At 39.3% G+C, this 20221-nt stretch overlaps 1 protein-coding gene across 5 annotated transcripts in view; it reads left to right on the forward strand.

Annotated features, from left to right (window-relative positions):
• Positions 1-20221, forward strand: part of MGA (MAX dimerization protein MGA) — a 109087-nt gene that overhangs the window by 79931 nt on the left and 8935 nt on the right. For 4 of the 5 annotated variants that reach the window (XM_023198369.1, XM_023198372.1, XM_023198373.1 and 1 more), the window contains 6 exons: positions 1724-2350; positions 7846-8136; positions 8271-9781; positions 13434-13564; positions 16839-16890; positions 19626-19832. In XM_023198369.1, the coding sequence (XP_023054137.1) occupies positions 1724-2350; positions 7846-8136; positions 8271-9781; positions 13434-13564; positions 16839-16890; positions 19626-19832 (2819 nt within the window). The remainder of the gene's footprint in view (positions 1-1723; positions 2351-7845; positions 8137-8270; positions 9782-13433; positions 13565-16838; positions 16891-19625; positions 19833-20221) is intronic. The other variant, XM_023198374.1, reaches the window with a different exon arrangement.

Consider the following 20221-nt stretch of genomic DNA (forward strand, 5'->3'; position numbering starts at 1 on the left):
CCATTCATCTCGGTTCTATGAATGAAAATTCTCTTTTCCTTAACATTTAAATGCTGAAGTCTATAATTACCTTCTTGAAGCATTGGTGTTTTAGCATTGAGAGTATCTGTAGTTGGTTTATGGAATTCCTCTTTTTGTTGTTTCAAATCTGTTAGGAATGTTAAGTAAGAGTGTCAGTTGAAATCTCTGGCTGAATGGCTAGAGTTGTGTGAAGATAGAAGACATTTATTGTTTGCCTTAAAAGAACCTATTTTGGCCGGGTGTGGTGGCTCACACCTGTAATCCCAGCAGTTTGGGAGGCCGAGGCGGGCGGATCACGAGGTCAAGAGATCGAGACCATCCTGGCCAACACGGTGAAACCCCATTTCTACTAAAAATACAAAAAATAGCTGGGAGTGGTGGCGTACGCCTGTAGTCCCAGCTACTTGGGAGACTGGGGCAGGAGAATCACTTTTTAACCTGGGAGGCAGAGGTTACAGTGATCCAAAATCGTGCCACTGCACTCCAACCTGGCGACAGAGTGAGACTCCATCTCAAAAAAAAAAAAAAAAAAAAAAAGAACCTATTTTACCTTTTATTAAAGCAGCTTCAGGTGTGATTAAGGGGGAAAAAAAGCAATCCTATCCTGATCTCTTTTGAGAAACTTCTTTGTATATTTTAGGAATATGTAGTACATAAGCATCGCATAATAGCACAGCTGTAAAGAGGTGAGAGTGCTCAGACAGGAGGAAATGGTAGAAACAAGTTTTTACATTAGAAATTGGGGGAAACAAACCCTCTCATTTTCTTTTATCTGTTTTAGGTGATGAAGTTTTTGCTACTGTATTGTCTTTTTAGTATCCTGACAGGTTGAATATATTGCATAGTCAAAAGAATTTTAGTAGGAACACTCTATTTAATTTTTAAATTTTTCTTTCAAGACAGAGTCTTGCTCTGTCTCCCAGGCTAGAGTGCAGTGGCACTATCTCATTTCACTGCAACATCCACCTCCTGGATTCAAACCATTCTCCTGCCTCAGCCTTCTGAGTAGCTGGGATTACAGGCATGCGCTACCATGCCCAGGTAATTTTTGTATTTTTAGTAGAGATGGGGTTTCACCATGTTGGCCAGGCTGGTCTCGAACTCCTGACCTCATGATCTGCCCGCCTCGGCCTCCCAAAGTGCTGGGATTACAGGTGTGAGTCACTGTGTCCGGCCTGGAACACTCCATTTTAATCCCTTTCTTGTTAGAACTGAGAATCTATTTTTGGTCAAGGCAAGCATTTGATTTCTAAGAGTAGAAATTAGCTCAGATGCTGGGTGTGGTGGCTCACGCCTGTAATCCGAGCACTTTGGGAGGCCCGAGGCAGGCGGATCACCTGAGGTCGGGAGTTCAAGACCAGCCTGACCAGCATGGAGAAACCCTGTCTCTACTAAAAATACAAAAATTAGCCAGGTGTGGTGGCGCATGCCTGTAATCCCAGCTACTCAGGAAGGCTGAGGCAGGAGAATTGCTTGAACCCGGAGACAGAGGTTGCAGTGAGCCAAGATCATGCCATTGCACTCCAGCCTGGGCAACAAGAAAGAAACTCCATCTCAAAAAAGAAAAAAAAGAAATTATGCAGGTAGGTAGTACCTGTAAGAAACTGACCCGGTGGTGCACAATAAATGTCGGTAAGCACAGTCACTGAGAGGATAAAATATGAGAACTGAAGATTTTTGACCTGCAAATTTCTATTTGCAGCGGCTCGACCCTCTCCTGGTGGTGTGTTCACACAGTTTGTGATGAGTAAAGTTGGAGCCTTGCAGCAGAAGATACCTGGAGTTAGCACACCCCAAACCCTGGCAGGGACACAGAAGTTCAGTATCAGACCTTCTCCAGTAATGGTCGTCACACCTGTGGTTTCTTCTGAGCCAGTTCAGGTGTGCAGCCCTGTGACTGCTGCTGTCACTACTACCACCCCTCAAGTGTTTTTAGAAAATGTTACTGCTGTGACACCTATGACTGCTATTTCTGACGTGGAAACTAAAGAAACTACTTATTCTTCTGGTGCCACCACTACAGGGGTTGTTGAGGTCTCTGAAACTAATACCAGCACCCCTGTAACATCTTCCCAGTCTACAGCCACTGTGAACCTTACCAAAACCACTGGGATAACTACCCCTGTGGCTTCGGTTGCTTTTCCTAAGTCTTTGGTAGCATCTCCTCCAACCATAACTCTTCCTGTTGCTTCCACTGCCTCCACCTCCTTAGTCGTGGTGACTACAGCTGCATCTTCCTCCATGGTGACCACACCAACTTCATCTCTGGGCTCTGTTCCTATTATACTCTCAGGAATTAATGGGAGTCCACCAGTGAGCCAGAGACCAGGTAAGGCCTAGATGTTACTAGCTGCTTTATTACTGTACACCTATTTATATAACTTTGTGGTTGTGATAGGATTATAGCTATATCAGGATAACAGTATAGATGTTTCTATTGTAACATGATACACGTATTCCTGAAAACCTCTGCATGCTGCAAAACTGAACACTTAAATTAATGGAGCTCATGGTTAATACGGGATTGGGATAAATCACTGAAAATATATGCAGTTTTGTAAGCAGAACATTAATAAAAACAACTGATAACCTTGAGAGATAACTTGAACAGTCTTAACTGATAGTTTAATGGAACTGGAGATTGTGACTCAAAATACTCAAAAACATTAGAATGGAAGTGGTGACTGAAGGATGCTAAAGTAATGCAGGTAAGACTGGAGCTCTGAGCCACTAAGATGGGCATGGGAGGAAACCTGACCTGTGTGCTGAGAGCTAGGGGTGCACGTCTTTGAGGAGGGAGCCCCAAATGCAGATGTTCCTTTTGTGGGGTGCAAGGCTGCTGCTTTTTAATTAGACAGATGAGCAGACTTCATCTCCTTTTGTCTAGTAAAAATCACTACTGAATCAGGATCTATTTAATCGTTGGACATGATCTTATTGAAATAGAAACAAGGAGGCACATTTGTTTAGGGCTCTAATATTTTTATAAACTGTTTAGTTAAAGTATTTCTTTTATTGGCTTAGGTTGAGTGAATTTGAAATAGGAATATCCTACACTTTGTGTAGTTTTTATATCTAGATGCAAGTAGCTAAAGTAAATGGTTCTTTTAATCCACTCATACAGGAATTAATATGGAAAAGAGCAAGAAACTTTGCAGAATTTGAGGGGAAATAGTTACCCAACAGCAATTCTGTCTTGGTTATTGATGTTTTTCTCTTAAATATTTTTGCATTTAGTGATATGGTCGAAATTCCTCTCTGTCTTTTATGGAAGAAGAGATTGAGAGTTAGTTTGTAAGTTGAAGTTCTGTTGAAGGGAAAAGTGAATCTCATATATATATATGTATATATGTATATATATGTATATATGTATGTATATATGTGAATCATATATATATGTGAATCTCATATATATATGTGAATCTCATATATATATATATTTTTTTTTAATTAAAAAATTTTTTTTTGAGATGGAGTCTTGCTCTGTCACCCAGGCTGGAGTGCAGTGGTGGGATCTCAGCTCACTGCAACCTCCACCTCCCAGGTTCACACGATTCTCCTGCCTCAGCCGCCCAAGTAGCTGGGACTACAGGCTCCCACCACCATGCCTGGCTAATTTTTTGTATTTTCAGTAGAGACGGGGTTTCTCCATTTTGGTCAGACTGGTCTGGGTCTCCGTGATCTGCCCACTTCGGCCTCCCAAAGTGCTGGGATTACAGGTGTGAGCCACCGCTTTTGGCTTGCGAATCACAATATTAAATGTGTCTGTCTTCTGCTTCGTCCCATAAATAAGCCCGTAAAACATGATTAGTCTGATACATAGTTTTGGGAGTGAAGTCGTTAGTGAAACTACTTTGATTTCCTATTGAATCTCAAGGTGCATATCTGTTATATTTTAACAGATCATGTCTTCTAACCCATACGGATTCCAGCCTTTTTCAGTACTCTTAATTCTTTCATGAAACAGTAGTTTATTCTTCTGTAGTTCTGTTGTTTCTCAGACTTTAGTTATTTAGGATATGCATTCACATATTTTGCTGAGTCCCATCTGTACTGTCACTTGCCTAATATTTTTATTTAAATCAACTGCTTTTTTATATGTAAATGTGTGTGTGTGTGTGTGTATGTGTTTGTTTGTTTGTTTGTTTATTTATTGAGAAGGAGTCTCGCTCTGTTGCCCAGGCTGGAGTGCAGTGGCGCTATCTCAGCTCACTGCAACCTCCACCTCCCAGGTTCAAGTGGTTCTCCTGCCTCAGCCTCCTGAGTAGCTGGGATTACAGGTACCTGCTACCATGCCCAGGGTATATTATATTTTTAGTAGAGATAGAGTTTCACCATGTTGACCAGGCTTGTCTTGAACTCTTGATCTTGTGATCTGCCTGCCTTGGCCTCCCAAAGTGCCAGGATTATTACAGGCGTGAGCCACAGCGCCTGGCTGTAAATGTGTTTTTAAAAGAGATAGCATTAATTGGAAACCAGCATTACTTGGCATAATAGAGGTTAACCCTATAAAGAAATATACTGGAAACTATAATAATAAAAAAATCATTAAATTCCTATTAGCTACTATATATTCTGAGCACATGGCTTTGCTGTGTTTCTTTTAAAGAAGAAAGCTAGAAAATACTAGAGTAACATTAAACACATATCATCAAAGACTTTACCTAAAAGTATCTTCTATAATACCATTTGAGGAAAAAAAAGTAGATATATTTTTAATAAAAATGTATTTTTATTAAAAAAATATAGAGAAAGAGAGAGAGAGACAGACACACAGACGGGGTCTTGCCCTGTCATCCAGGTTGGAGTGTAGTGGCATGATCATGGCTCCCTGCAGCCTCGACATCTCAGGCTCAAGTGATCCTCCCATTTCAGTCTCTCATAGCTGGGATCATAGGCATGTGCCACCACACCTGGTTAATTTTTTTTGATTTTCAGTAGAGGCGAGGTCTGGCTGTGTTGTCCAGGCTAGTCTTGAACTCCTGGGCTCAAGCAGTCCTTGCATCTTGGCCCCACAAAGTGCTGAGATTACAGGCTTTAGCCGCTGCATCCTGCCAGGAAGTACTGACATTTAACAAATATCTAATCTTTTAAAATAAATAGACCTTACTCAGGTAACTGCTACTTAAGGAAGTGTGTTTTTTTAAGGAAAAAACTTAAGGAAGTTTTTTTTCTGTATTTATAAAGAGGGTCTCATGTTGGCACTTTGATATCTGTGACTTTTAAATTTTGATTTTTCTCCTTTTTCTCTTTACCTTCCTTTTCCTTGCACACATTTAAGTAAACCATCACATATTTAGTGCGTATATTAAAGATTGCTTTCATTGTCTGAATTAGTTTTTGAATCACTCTCCTAAGTTAATTTGAAGAAAAAAGTTGAAAATTAAGAATACATTAACATATTTGTTTCTTAATTCACGTATGATAGATTAATATGGCCAGGCGCAGTGGCTGATGCCTGTAATCCTAGCACTTTGGGATGCCAAGGCTAGGGTAGATCACCTGAGGTCGGGAGTTTAAGACCAGCCTGGCCAACATGGCGAAACCCTGTCTCTACTAAAAGTACAAAAAAATATTAGCCGGACATGGTGGTTGCATGCCTGTAATCCCAGGTACGCTGGAGGCTGAGGCAGAAGAATCGCTTGAACCCGGGAGGCAGAGGTTTCAGTGAGCCGAGATCTTGCCATCGCACTGCAGCCTGGGCAACAGAGTGAGACTCTGTCTCAAAAAAAAAAAAAAAGATAGATGAATATTTTTTGTTTAAATTGCACACGATTATTTTCATGAAGTTTGATCTTTGTGTTTTATTTAATATTTAAGAGTAGTCCTGGATTTTCTATATAATTTTTTCATCTAAATATGAGCATGACTTTCTGTTAGAAATATGATATTTTTTTGTGTGGGCACAGTGCCTGATAGAAAATCACATGTTAAGCTAAAGTCTTTGTTTTGTTTCATTTGTTTGATTTTTTTTTCTCTTTAGTAGCAAACTTTTTAAGTTTTATTTATTGTTAAATAAACCTACCAATTTTTATTTGTTAATGTTAAATAAGCTCACCAATTTGAATAGTAATGTTAGACCAGTTTCATTTATGCTTACTATTACCATGATTCCTACCTCTTTATCTCTCTGATCTAAAAAAGAGTCTAGATTACTTATACTGTTTTTTCCTGTGTCTTTAGTATTTCGAAATATCTCTTCCAATCAGTAAAGGGTATCTTTAAGTACTATTAATGGTTTGAAATCTCTATTAATTCATATCTTCTGCATTAAATTTCTGCTTTTTCTTTTTGTTTTAAAAGCATCTTTTGCCTCTTCTAAGCCAGGTTTATTTCCCTGCTCCTTTGATGTCTCTCAATTTCATTTCATTTTGGGGGTTTTATGTAATTTTTTCCTTCTGAAAAATAATTCCCACAAACCTTTAAGCTTTGCTTATTTGTTAGTGAATTTTAAAAACCAAAAAGCCCTTTATAAACCAAGGATTTTTAGTTCTTTACCTTCCTCAGGTGGTATAAGCTTAGAAATTCAGTCATAACTCTCTAGTAAGTGTTATGAGCTTTAATTTTAAAGTGAAATTGTGCAGGATCTGAATTTTATTTAAAAAAATAAAGAAGAGGCCAGGCACATTGGCTCATACCTGTATTCCCAACACTTTAAGAGGCCAAGGCAGGAGGATTGCTTGAGCCCCAGGAGTTCGAGACCAGCCTGGGCAACATAGCAAACCCCATCTCTACCAAAAAAAAAAAAAAAGTGTGCACCTGTGGTCCCAGCTACTTGGGAGGCTGAGCCTGGGAGTTCGAGGTGGCAATGAGCTGTGATTGCACCAGTGCACTCTAGGCTGGGCAACAGAGTGCAATCCTGTCTCAAAAGAATAAAGTTGAAGCATAATTTTATCATAAATGATCTCTTTAACAAAGGAATCCAGATTTAGAGAGATACCCATGTTTCTCTTTAGGCAAAAGTATTATCTCTTTAAATGTGCCTCTTGACAATTGGTACTCTATTTTTTACCATTCTAAATGTAAAGCTCCATAATGTCTGGCTGTTCTCAGCCATAAATAATGTATTAGGAAACTACAGAATTTTAGCAACTTTATAATCCAAATTAGAAGTTATTTGCAGCAAGGTCAGATTCTGTGTCTTAATGACTGGGCATGGTGGCTCATGGCTGCAATCCCAACACTTTGGAAGGCCGAGATAGCAGGATCGCTTGAGGCCAGGAGTTTGAGACTAGCTTGAGCAACAAAGCAAGACCCTGTCTCTGCAAAGAATAACATAATTAGCCAGGTGTAGTGACACATGCCCGTAGTCCCAGCTACTTGGAAGGCTGAGGCAGGAGGATCTCTTGAGCCCAGGAGTTTGAGACTGCAGTAAACTATGATTGAGCCACTGCACTGAAGGACTGAAGGTAACAAGTGCAACCCTGTCTCTCTTTAAAAAAAATTAGGCTGGGTGCAGTGGCTTATGCCTATAATCTTAGTTAGCACTTTGGGAGGCTGAGGAGGGCAGATCGCTTGAGGTCAGGGGTTTGAGACCAGCCTGGGAAACATGGTGGAACCCTGTCTCTACCCAAAAATACGGAAATAGGCCAGCTGTGCTGGTGCACACCTGTAGTTGCAGCTACTCAGGATGCTGAAGTGGGAGAATCACTTGAACTAGGGAGGCGCGGAGGTTGTGTAGTCAGTCGAGATTGTGTCATTGCACTCCAGCCTGAGCAACAAAGTAAGACTGTGTCTTGAAAAAAAAAAAAAGTATGAATACTTTTTTTCCTACATGTGTTAAGGGGGAATTTTGGTACTATGTTTCCATTTCCTGTTTTTCAGAAAATCCTGCTCAAATTCCAGTGGCTACTCCACAGGTCTCTCCTAACACAGTGAAACGTGCTGGACCTAGACTGTTGTTGATTCCAGTGCAGCAGGGTTCTCCTACTCTTAGACCTGTCTCAAACACACAACTTCAGGGACATCGAATGGTCTTGCAGCCTGTTAGGAGTCCAAGTGGAATGAACCTATTCAGGCACCCTAATGGGCAGATTGTCCAGCTTCTACCTTTGCATCAGCTTCGAGGCTCTAATACCCAGCCCAACTTACAGCCTGTCATGTTTCGGAACCCAGGTATAAAGTTCTTTTTCATGAACTTTTCTTTTGTTGAATCGCTTGGCCATATGGTATGTTAATACACCAGGACATCGGAAGTCTTGCTATGGGCAGTCATGATTTAAAAATTTCTCTCTTATTTTTTAAACCAGGGTCTGTGATGGGAATCCGGTTACCTGCTCCTTCCAAACCCTCTGAGACTCCGCCATCTTCCACTTCGTCTTCTGCTTTCTCTGTCATGAATCCTGTAATCCAAGCTGTTGGGTCTTCTTCAGCAGTGAATGTTATCACTCAGGCACCATCATTGCTTTCCTCTGGAGCTAGTTTTGTGTCTCAGGCTGGTACATTGACCCTGAGGATTTCTCCTCCTGAACCACAAAGCTTTGCAAGTAAAACAGGCTCTGAAACCAAAATAACCTATAGCTCAGGAGGACAGCCTGTTGGTACAGCCAGTCTTATTCCTCTCCAGTCTGGTAGTTTTGCCTTGTTACAGCTCCCAGGACAAAAGCCTGTTCCTAGCTCCATTCTTCAACATGTTGCTTCCCTTCAGATGAAGAGGGAATCTCAGAATCCAGACCAGAAAGATGAAACAAATTCAGTAAAAAGAGAGCAAGAAACCAAGAAGGTTCTACAGTCAGAAGGAGAGGCTGTAGACTCTGAGGCTAACATAATAAAACAAAACTCAGGAGCTGCTACCTCAGAAGAAACTCTGAATGATTCCTTGGAAGATAGGGGTAATCATTTGGATGAAGAATCCCTTCCAGAAGAAGGTTCTGCAACTGTCAAACCATCTGAGCATTCCTGTATCACTGGGTCACCTGCAGATCAAGACTATAAAGATGTTAATGAAGAGTATGGGGCTAGGAATCGTAACAGTTCCAAAGAAAAAGTGGCTGTTCTAGAAGTTAGGACCATTTCTGAAAAAGCCGGTAATAAGACCGTCCAAAATTTAAGTAAAGTACAGCATCAAAAACTTGGTGATGTGAAGGTGGAACAGCAGAAAGGATTAGACAATCCAGAAGAAAACTCAAGTGAATTTCCACTCACCTTTAAGGAAGAAAGTAAATTTGAATTGTCAGGAAGCAAAGTTATGGAACAGCAATCTAATCCACAGCCAGAGGCCAAAGAGAAGGAATGTGGAGACTCTCTGGAGAAAGACAGTATTAGAGAAAGATGGAGAAAACATCTGAAGGGCCCCTTAACCAGGAAGTGTGTTGGAGCTTCACAGGAATGTAAGAAAGAGGTAGACGAGCAGTTAATTAAAGAAACAAAGACATGTCAGGAAAATTCAGATGTGTTTCAGCAAGAACAAGGCATCTCTGACTTACTTGGAAAAAGTGGAATTACTGAAGATGCCAGAGTTTTGAAAACTGAATGTGATTCTTGGAGTAGGATTTCTAATCCTTCAGCCTTCTCCATTGTTCCTAGGAGAGCTGCAAAAAGCAGCAGAGGGAATGGACATTTTCAGGGTCACTTACTGCTACCTGGAGAACAGATACAACCAAAGCAAGAGAAGAAGGGTGGGAGAAGCAGTGCTGACTTCACTGTTTTGGATTTGGAAGAAGATGACGAAGATGAGAATGAGAAAACCGATGATTCTATTGATGAAATTGTGGATGTTGTTTCTGACTACCAGAGTGAAGAGGTTGATGATGTAGAAAAGGTGGTGAGCCCATTTTTGTTGTGACTGAAACCCTAAAGGATTTAAATTATTTATTAGAGACAGAAGCTTTTTCAGAAGATCACTAAGACATAGTGCATTTAATTGGATGCCTAGGTTTAGAGTATGACTTAAATGGCTTAGTAGTTTTTTAGGCTGTGTCAATCAAGCATCACTTACTGAGCTTTTATTCTGGTTTTATGGGAAGGCTGGTTTAAGCATTTGGGGGATAGGTGCTTGAGAGTCCCTACTCTTTTTAAGTTAGATTTTTAAAATCCCGAAACCACTACTCCCATTTGATCCCAGTCAATTTCTGTGACGTTTTCTGTGTGAGGTGGTAGCTTCTCTGGTAGATGTTAATCAGAAACTGGGAATGGGTGACCTTACAACTGGAGGAGAATTTACTCACTTGCATATAGAGAGATGTTTTTGTTTTTGGAGAAAAACTGGAAAATACCATCTTTTGATATTCTAATACCATTTGGCCTTGAGTTGCTTTTATTTTTAGTCTTTGGAATTTATATTCTAGACTTTGGCCATCGTCCTTTGTAATATGACCTTTATGGCCTAGTTTTATTATTTTCCCGAAGTGTTTTTTATAGGATTCCTTTTTAGGGTTGTCGTATTTACTGAAATAAGTAACTGTCAGGTATTGATACAGTGCAGGAGTTGTACAAATGTTTTCTGTAAAAGGCCAGATAGTAAATAGTTTTAGACTTTGCAGAGAGCTAGAGGGCTCTCTGTTCCAACTACTTAACTGCTGTTGTAGTATAAAAGCAGCTGTGTTCCATTAAAACATTAGTAAAAAAGGCCAGGTGCGATGGCTCACACCTGTAATCCCAGCACTTTGGGAGACCGAGGTGGGTGGATCACCTGATGTCAGGAGTTTGAGACTAGTCTGGCCAGCATGACAAAACCCCGTCTCTACAAATACAAAAAATTAGCTGGGTGTGGTGGCAGGTGCCTGTAATCCCAATACCCAGGAGGCTGAGGCAGGAGAATTGCTTGAACCCAGGAGGCGGATGTTGCAGTGAGCCCAGATCACGACATTGCACTCCAACCCGGGTGACGAGAACAAAACTCCGTCTCGGGGAAAAAAAAAAACACAGCTTATTAAAAAAAAAAAAAAAAGTTAGTGGGCTGTGGTTTGCTGATGCCTGATGTAAGCTCTGATTTTAAAACATGGGGAGGTCATAACCAGCTGCCTGTGGAGTGCCCTAAAATTTAAACTGTATCCTTCTCTTCAGGAGCAGATGAAAGCCATCTGCACTGATTGTGGTACAACTGCTTGTTTTAGAATCACACTTCCTTGAGATTCATTCTGCTTCTGTTATCTGGTCCTTTTCTCTTAATGCTTAATTGCTTTATGCAAATAAACTAAAACAAAAAAAGATTACTGTTTTAAAAATCTAAAATGTTGAAATATTTTATTTTAGAGACGGAGTCTTGCTCTGTCGCTCAGGCTTGAGTGCAGTGGCGCGAACTCGACTCACTGCAACCTCCGCCTCCAGGGCTCAAGCAGTTCTCCTGCCTCAGCCTCCCGAGTAGCTGAGATTACAGGAGCCCACCACTGCACCCGGCTAATTTTTGTCTTTTAAGTAGAGATGGGGTTTCACCATCTTGGCCAGGCTGGTCTTAATGTTGTTACGTTGGTTATTTCAGTACCTCCATTGTCTTATTTATAAAGGAGGATCTAGCTCTAAAATTGGATGATTCTGTATTCATTTGAGTTATACTTTCTCTCCATAGCCTAATCTTTTTCAAGAATGGATGTAAATTCATTGACTTTAGGAGTTACATTGCAGATTTTTTTGTGTTTTTTCGCAGCCGAAGTAAACGTGAGACCAAAAAACAGTTCAACTTTAAAACCAGTGAAAACTGTTATTACTATTAGGGGAACTGATATAATAGATCTTCTAAAGTAGGTTTTTTCCTTTTTTCTTTTTTTTGACTGAGTCTCACTGTGTCACCCAGGCTGGAATGCAGTGGTACCATCTCGGCTCACTGCGTCGTCTGCCTCCCAGGTTCAAGCGATTCTTCTCCTCAGCCCCCTGAGTAGCTTAGGATTACAGGCGGGCACCAGCATGCCCAGCTAAGTTTCATGTGTTTTTAGTAAAGACAGGGTTTCACCATGTTGGCCAGGCTGGTCTCCAACTCCTGACCTCAGGTAATTCACCCACGTTGGCCTCCCAAAGTGCTGGGATTACAGGCATGAGCCACTGTGCCCAGCCTGAAGTATCTTAATCATACAAGGAGGCGTTGCTTGAATGTACTAATAGGGAATTTGACAAGCAAACGAGTTATACTGACGTTTTTTTTTAAAGGTCATATTAAGTGATCTCTAAAATCTAAACATTGTTTTTATTTACACATCTCACACCTATGTTACCTTTATGATTAGCATTGGAATACCATGAGGGAAGTGGTGAATAGCTTCTTTAATTTAAATCTTCCTTGTGGAAGTTATTGGATATTACTTAGAAATCCTGCAGTTATACCAGGATATAACTGGTATAACTGGTAGCTCTCTCCTGTAATCCCAGCACTTTGGGAGGCTGAGGCAGGCAGATCACCTGAGGTCAGGAGTTTGAGACCAGCCTGACCAACATGGTGAAACCCTGTTAGTAAACAATACAAAAATTAGCCAGATGTGGTGGCACAGTCCTAGAGTCCCCGCTGCTCGGGAGGCTGAAGCAGGAGAATCATTTGAGCCCGGGAGGCGGGCTCGTTTACTATGTTTCTGGCGTAGTAAACACTTTTTTTTTTTTTTTTTTTTGAGGGGGGCACAGAAATGTTGCAAGTAAACACTATTTTTAAAGGTGGCCTTAAAAAGATCTGCTTATCCATATATCCATATAACTCTAGCGTTACATAAAATATTTAGCAAGTTTCTGTGACAGGTGCTCAGTGAACACTTTGATTGACTCCTTTTTTGGTATAATAAGGAAATACAGCAATCCTGGGCTTTTTTAAAACCTGAAGTTCCTTACAGGCTCTCAATTTGTAGGGTTGAGAGAGTTGCAGGACTGGTCTGTATCCTATTTCCATACCTGCCTGTGTATGCTAATGTGTGTTGATTTGTGGGCATCTGATAGGGTGTTGGTCATGAAGCCCCCTTAAAGTGGCACTTGAATTTTTCTCCTTTGTATATTTATCTCACCAAATTTTATTTTACTGTTATTTAATCTTAAGATTTATGAAACCTTAATATATCTGTACCTGAATTTTGTCCACTAGAAATAACACTGAAACATCAATGCAGTCGTTTGAGGACGCTGTTAAGTTTAATGATGTCTGTTTATTTATTTTTTATTTTATTTTTTTTTGAGACAGTCTCACTCTTGTCTCCCAGGCTGGTGTGCAGTGGTGCAGTCTTGGCTCACTGCAGCCTCGAACTCCTGGCCTCAAGCAATCCTCCCACCTCACTCTCCCAAGTAGCTGTAATTATAGGTGAGCGCCACCATGTCTGGCTGATTTTTGTATTTTTTGTAGAGACAGGGTTTTGCCATGTTGCCCAGGCTGGTCTTGCACTCCTGAGCTCAAAACGATCTACCTGCCTGGGCCTCCCAAAGTGCTGAATTATAGGTGTGAGTTGAAAAGTTTAGGTGTGCTTGCTAATCAATACATTATTTACTTTTGTAATGATGTATTTCAGAATAACTGTGTAGAATATATTGAGGATGATGAGGAGCACGTGGACATTGAGACTGTGGAAGAGCTCTCAGAGGAAGTTAATGTTGCTCACCTGAAGACCACAGTGGCCCACACACAGTCATTCAAACAGCCGTAAGTCTTACTGCTCTTTGGATTGTTGTTTTTGTAGCGTTGTAACCAGAAATAAAATGAAATGTTCTGTTTAGGAGCTCTGGGTAACTGATCTGGTTCCTTCTTCCTCTAGCTTTTTTTCTGATTAGTATAGATGAGGAGAGGAACTAGAATTTGGATAATTTTCTTTGGTCATTGGTAGGAGGCAGTGTGTAAATGTGAATAACATGCTTTTGGAGCCCGATAGACTGGTGTTATAAAATACTAGTTTTGCTAGTTTGTAAGTATTTAACCTTGGGCAAATCTTTAATCTCTCTGAACCTCAGATTCTTTACCTATGAAATGAGGAAAATGCCCCCATTTGAAGTGTTAAATGAGGTAGTATGTAAAACTAGCATAATATCTGATATAAATGGACTATTCAACAAAACTTAATTTCTTGTATCATTTAAGAATAGGCATTACATTCTAAATTTGGTTACTAGTTGAACAGGTGAGATACAGGTAGGAAAATTTTTCTTCGTATTTCACTGGTGAGATGAAAATGTGGAAGGAATGATGACTTGCTCAGGAAAATTTATTTCATTTTCTGTTTTAGTAAGCCTTATATTGATTATGGATTGGGGTGTGAGAAAGAGTAGGGAAGGAAGATATTTTGTGCCAGACATTGTATTTTTCCTGTCGTCTCATTAACTACAATGATATGAAAGTAGCTATGAGCTGAGAAAGAATAATTCTTCGTTCCTACTGATGCTGAGAAAGTTGAAGGAGTAGAAAGTAGGACGGATAGTTCTCTTCACTCCGGAGCTGTTTGCAGGCTACTGCAGTTACCTACTGTCTAAACTTGAAAGAATTTAAATCCCTTAAAAACTTAATTAGACTTAATGAGTTTAGCAGTATTGCTGGGATAATGAGTTCTGTATACTAAAACTGAGTTTGTAAACCATGGCAACAAACAAAACCTCTAAAAAATATTTGTAATAGTAACAGGAAAACTGCTGTGTGAGAACATTCTCTGACAAGCTGTGTAAGAGTTTTCTTAGAAAATTGTATTTAAAGACGAAGACGAATTCAGCAAATGGAGAGGGATAACATGTTAATGGATTGGAATGGTAAAGGGCCAAGAGGGGGGCACAGAAATGTTGCAAGTAAACACTATTTTTAAAGGTGGCCTTTAAAAAGGTGTGCTGGCAACACAGCACAAAAACCGTAAGGGAACAGATGAAAATAAAAAACTAAAGATTTAGGCTGGGCGTGGTGGCTCACGCCTGTAATCCCAGCACTTTGGGAGGCCGAGGTGGGCAAATCACCTGAATTCAGGAGTTCAAGACCAGGCTGGCCAACATGGTGAAACCCTGTCTCTACTAAAAATACACAAATTAGCCGGACTTGTTGGCACACCCTTGTAGTCCCAGCTACTTGGGAGGCTAAGGCAGGAGGATTGCTTGAACCTAGGAGGTGTAGGTTGCAGTGAACTGAGACTGTGCCACTGTACTCCAGCCTGAGAGACAGTGAGACTACATCTCAAAAAAAAAAAAAAAAAATTAAAGATTTTATTAGTTTTGTTTAAATTTAATTAAAAATAAGGGTTAAAAGAATTTAAAAATTCTGTCAGAACACTATGAAAACAGTGAAAAGGCAAACTCAGACTATGAAGAAAGTGTTTGCCATACATATTAACTAACAAAGGATTAGTATCGAGGGTATAAAAAAATTGTTACAAGTCAGAAAAAGATGACCCAGTAGAAAAGTAAATAATGGATATTAGAGACAGTTGACAGAAGAAGAAACCTAAAAGCCCAGTAAACACATGTACATTTGTTCAGCTTCACAAGTAATTAGGGAAATGCAGATAAAACCACAGTGACTTTACCAATTCACACTCATAAGACTGCAAAAATGGAGATTTCTGATAGTACAGTTATCTAGGTTTGGAGCAATGGGAACTCTCATACAGCAAGTGGGAGTGTACATTGTATTACCAGTTTAACAGTTACTGAACTTGAAGGTGTGCATATCTTTCTTTTGCCTGACAATTCTGCTCCTATGCCCTAGAAAAATTCACACAAGGGGTCGTGTATGGGACTGTCCATTGCAGCATTGTTTGCTATTATGAAGATTTAGAAACAACCTAAATAACTACAAACATTCTGGAAAAAAAAAAATTCGGGGAAATTCACATTGTGGAATACTATAACAGTTAAAACAATTGGAATTAGAACTCTGTGTATCAGCATATATCAGGTGTAATTTATTTGTACTTTTATTTTTGATTTTTTTTTTTGTAGAGACGGAGTCTTGCTATGTTGCCCAGGCTAGTTTTGAACTCCTGGCCTCAAGCAGTCCTCCTGCCTTGGCCTCCTCAAGTTCTGGGATTACAGGCATGAGCTACTGTGCCTGGCCTTCAGGTCGAATATTGAATGAAACCAATGAGTTGCAGAAAGATATAGTATATTATATAATATTTAAAGTGGTACTTTTTTTTGTGTTAAGATATATATATATTTCTAGTAAAACTTACAAAGATGTGCATGGTAAAACTCTTAGAATGTTTATCTTTGAGAAGGAAGGAAGGGAATGTGATTGAGTGGACTGCATATAAAACCTTCTGTATTTTTGAGATGTATTATTTCTCAAGCTAGATGGTTCATATGTAGGTGTTCATTATATACTTGGTCCTCTTTCACAATTGGGAGGGACCAAGGGTATAATGGAAAAGCATGTATCCACAAATATAGAAAGCATGTATTTGTGGATTCACCCAACTGTGGATTGGAAATATCTGGAAGAAGAAAAATTGCATCTGTATTGAACATGTATAGACCTTATTTTCATGTCATTATTCCCTAAACAATACAGTATAACAACTATTTACTTAGTTTTTACATTGTACTAGGTGTTATAAGTAATGTGGGGATGATTTAAAGTATATAGGAGGAGGTGCCTATGTTATATGCAAATATTATACCATTTTATATCAGGGACTTGAGTATTCAAGGATACTGCTGGAAGTTTTGGAATGAGTCTTCCATGGATACTGGAGGACGACTTTAAATTTGTTTATATGGTTTTGTGTATTAAATATTTCATGATTGTAGAAAGTAATTTGAAGTTTTAGTGACTATTTGTACACTTTTAGAGAAAATATATAATGTCAAGTAAATAATGTGGTTGTATATCACACCTTGGGAAAAAGAAACTGTTTGTAATTTGGAATGGTTTGGTTGTAGCTATGAAATTGGTCTTAAGATTATTAAATTTCAGTAAGACACTGAAAAATCCTGTCTTTATCCAGGTCCCGTACTCACATCTCTGCAGAGGAAAAAGCAGCTGAAAGGAGTCGAAAGGTATTTAGGATATATTTAGTGATAATTACTCATTGAATAAAATTGTTAACATTTATCCTAGGGTTGAAACAACATTAGCTATATTAGCCACGATTTTTTCTCAGGCCAGTGAGTTAATCAGTTTTTTCTCCTTAATGAAATTATACTACTAAGGTCCCTTTTTTTCCCCCTTTTAATTCTTCTCCTCAGAGGGTAGACTAATTTAGAGGAGTTAAAAATGGATATGAAATTTATGAGAATATATGTGCTTATTTGAAAACGGTTCTTGTAATGGTTTGATGTAAAACAAGCTGCCATTCTTTCTTGCCTGGGCTCATGATTTTCAGTGAATTAAAAAACTATCCTTTGCAAAATGGCTAGCAGTTCAGGGATCCATGAAACAATAAACCTTTAATTTTCTTAGTCTTTTTGGTATGTATCATAGTAACATAATTAAGCAGGGTTTTCTGTTTTTCCTAACCAACAGTAGGCATGGAGGAGAGTTTGGTTTGTTTGAATTGTTTTCCACTTGTTTTTCTATCCTAATTTAAAAGATTAAAAAAAGTCAGTGATGGCTTGGATTGAAGTAGAGGGTGGCATTTGGTTCCTTTAAAAAATCATAGTACAGTTTGGTTTTGATCTGATTTGGGGACTTACGATACAACGTATTTGCATGGTTGTAATTATTTGCATATATCATTATATTTGGCTTTTAAAAATTTATTCTGAAGCATTTTTCAGATATAATAAGAATTTTCATAATAGCTTATTTACATAATCCATTGTTTTGTACCCAAATAATTACATGCAAATTCTTGCTTCACTTTGCTGTATTTAATGTTTATATTGTCTTTCTGTCTTGTTGGCTCTTTTATTCTCCCATTCTATCTTTCTTTTTTTTTTTTTTTTTGAGACGGAGTTTCGCTCTGTCGCCCAGGCTGGAGTGCAGTGGCCGGATCTCAGCTCACTGCAAGCTCCACCTCCCGGGTTCACGCCATTCTCCTGCCTCAGCCACCTGGGTAGCTGGGACTACAGGCGCCGCCACCTCGCCCTGCTAATTTTTTGTATTTTTTAGTGGAGACGGGGTTTCACCGTGTTAGCCAGGATGGTCTCGATCTCCTGACCTCGTGATCCGCCCGTCTCGGCCTCCCAAAGTGCTTGGGATTACAAGCTTGAGCCACCATGCCCGGCCCTCCTATTCTATCTTAATGCATAATAGGTTTAACTTTAGAAAGGCAGTGGCTTTTCCATGAGAGTTTTTGGGTACTGTCAGAGTTATGATTAAGCAAACAGTGTCAGAAAAAGAGACAATTAGGAACGTCGGAGGGAAAAAACACAAAACCAAGAAACTGCACAGGACAGGAAATATTATTCACTTTGTATGAGTAGTGTTTATAATGTCATAATAGTTGATGTTTTTCAAAAAAAGTTTATAACCTATAGTTAAAATATAGAAGACTTAATTTCAGTCTTGAAAAATGTGAGAATACAAATGACAAATTGGGAGGTGAGAGAGGGAAGAAGAAATAAAGGGAAGGATACAGGTGCTGATACCCTCATTTTACAAAGTAGAAAGGCAAGATAGATTGTTTATTCTTGATGAAATAAGAAATTAAGGTAGAATTCAAGTTGCTAAGGGATCAGTAGAACAACTAAAAGTAGTGATGTAACTATATTGGAATGATAAGGTGGTATAAGACATGAGAGTGATATGAGCTCAATCCTCTTCTGCATAGCAAGAAGGCAGTAGATAGCATTGAAAATAGAAAAAAATAAGCTTATGTTACTATTTTTGGTTTAGGATATAGATTTAAGAACTAGAAGAAGCTGCTAAAAGAATTAAAAAGTGATTGTTTCTGAGGATCCAGGTACAAGTTCAGGGCATGGTTGCTTTTCATTATAAGCGTGTGTGTGTGTGTGTGTGTGTGTGTGTGTGTGTGTATAGGTGAAGTCTTACTGTGTTGCCTGTGTTAGTCTCAAACTCCTGGCCTCAAGTGATCCCCTACCTCGGCCTCCAAAAGTGCTGGAAATTACAGATTTCAGCCACTGTGCCTGGCCAGACTCTTCATATATTTTAAGTCCTATATGCAAAGATTGTAATGGAATCAATAAGAGAGAGAAAGGAGGCCTTAAGCCTTTCTGAGGATCAAGAAGGACTTTCCTGAAAAAGTTTGAGTTTGAAGTGTTAAGTTTTAAATGTTATGGAGGTTTAGGTAAGAGATGGGATAAGTAATCTAGGTACAGGTAAAAAGCCTGTGTAATGGCAAGGAGGTGTGGGATTGTGTAGTATATCTTGGGAATTTCTAGCAGATAGGAATGGTTGGAGAGAAAGGTGATTTAGAAGAGTGGCAGTTGATTCTTTACCAGATTAAGGAGGATCTTATAGTATTTTTTGAAAAACAGTTGATTTGTATCATGAAAACAAGTTTTAGTAATATAATAAATTACATAAGTAAGCTCTTTCAGATATTCTACGCCTATAACGTACACAATTTCTTCCTTGTTTGAAAATCACTGAAATTTGAACTAAGAGCTGATAAGATCACTTCAGCATGTATTAGAAATTATACTATTGGCATTGTAAGAGTTAGATTTGAAGGAAAGATAGACTGGTAGTAAGATGACCAATTGAGAGGCTGTTACAACAGTCCAGACAAAAGGTAATGGGTGCCTGAAATAGGGCAGTGTCATTTGGAACAGAATAAGAGGGCCAATTACATGTTCAAGATGTTTAGGAGGCAATCTTGTTTGAACAGGCTCCACCAGTTCCTCTGAAACTGAAGCCTGATTACTGGAGTGACAAACTACAGAAAGAAGCAGAAGCGTTTGCTTATTATCGCCGGACACACACTGCCAATGAGCGGAGGCGGCGTGGTGAAATGAGAGATCTCTTTGAGAAATTAAAGATCACATTGGGATTACTTCATTCTTCCAAGGTTTCTAAAAGTCTCATTCTTACTCGAGTAAGTGTTCTGTGTAAATGACAATAAGAGCTTGACTAAGAGATTCTTACTGGTGCTATGAGAAAGAGAATCCCCTGACATATATAAGGGACATTGAAATAGTGCTACTTAAATGTAACAGTTGAATATGGACTAGTGAATGCCCAATAAATCCCTTAGGGGGAAAATAATTATGCTAAGTCACAGGAGCTTTTCATTGAAAGTCAGGTTCTGTTTTTTTTTTTTTTTTTTCTTTTTTTTTTTGAGACGGAGTTTTGCTCTTGTTGCCTAGGCTGGAGTACAATGGCGTGATCTCGGTGCATTGCAACCTCCACCTCCTGGGTTCTTTGAACATCAGCCTCCCGAGTCGCTGGGATTACAGGCATGCACCACCACACCTGGCTAATTTT

This window comes from Piliocolobus tephrosceles, chromosome 6 (assembly GCF_002776525.5).
Source record: "Piliocolobus tephrosceles isolate RC106 chromosome 6, ASM277652v3, whole genome shotgun sequence".
Classification (NCBI taxonomy): Eukaryota; Metazoa; Chordata; class Mammalia; order Primates; family Cercopithecidae; genus Piliocolobus; species Piliocolobus tephrosceles.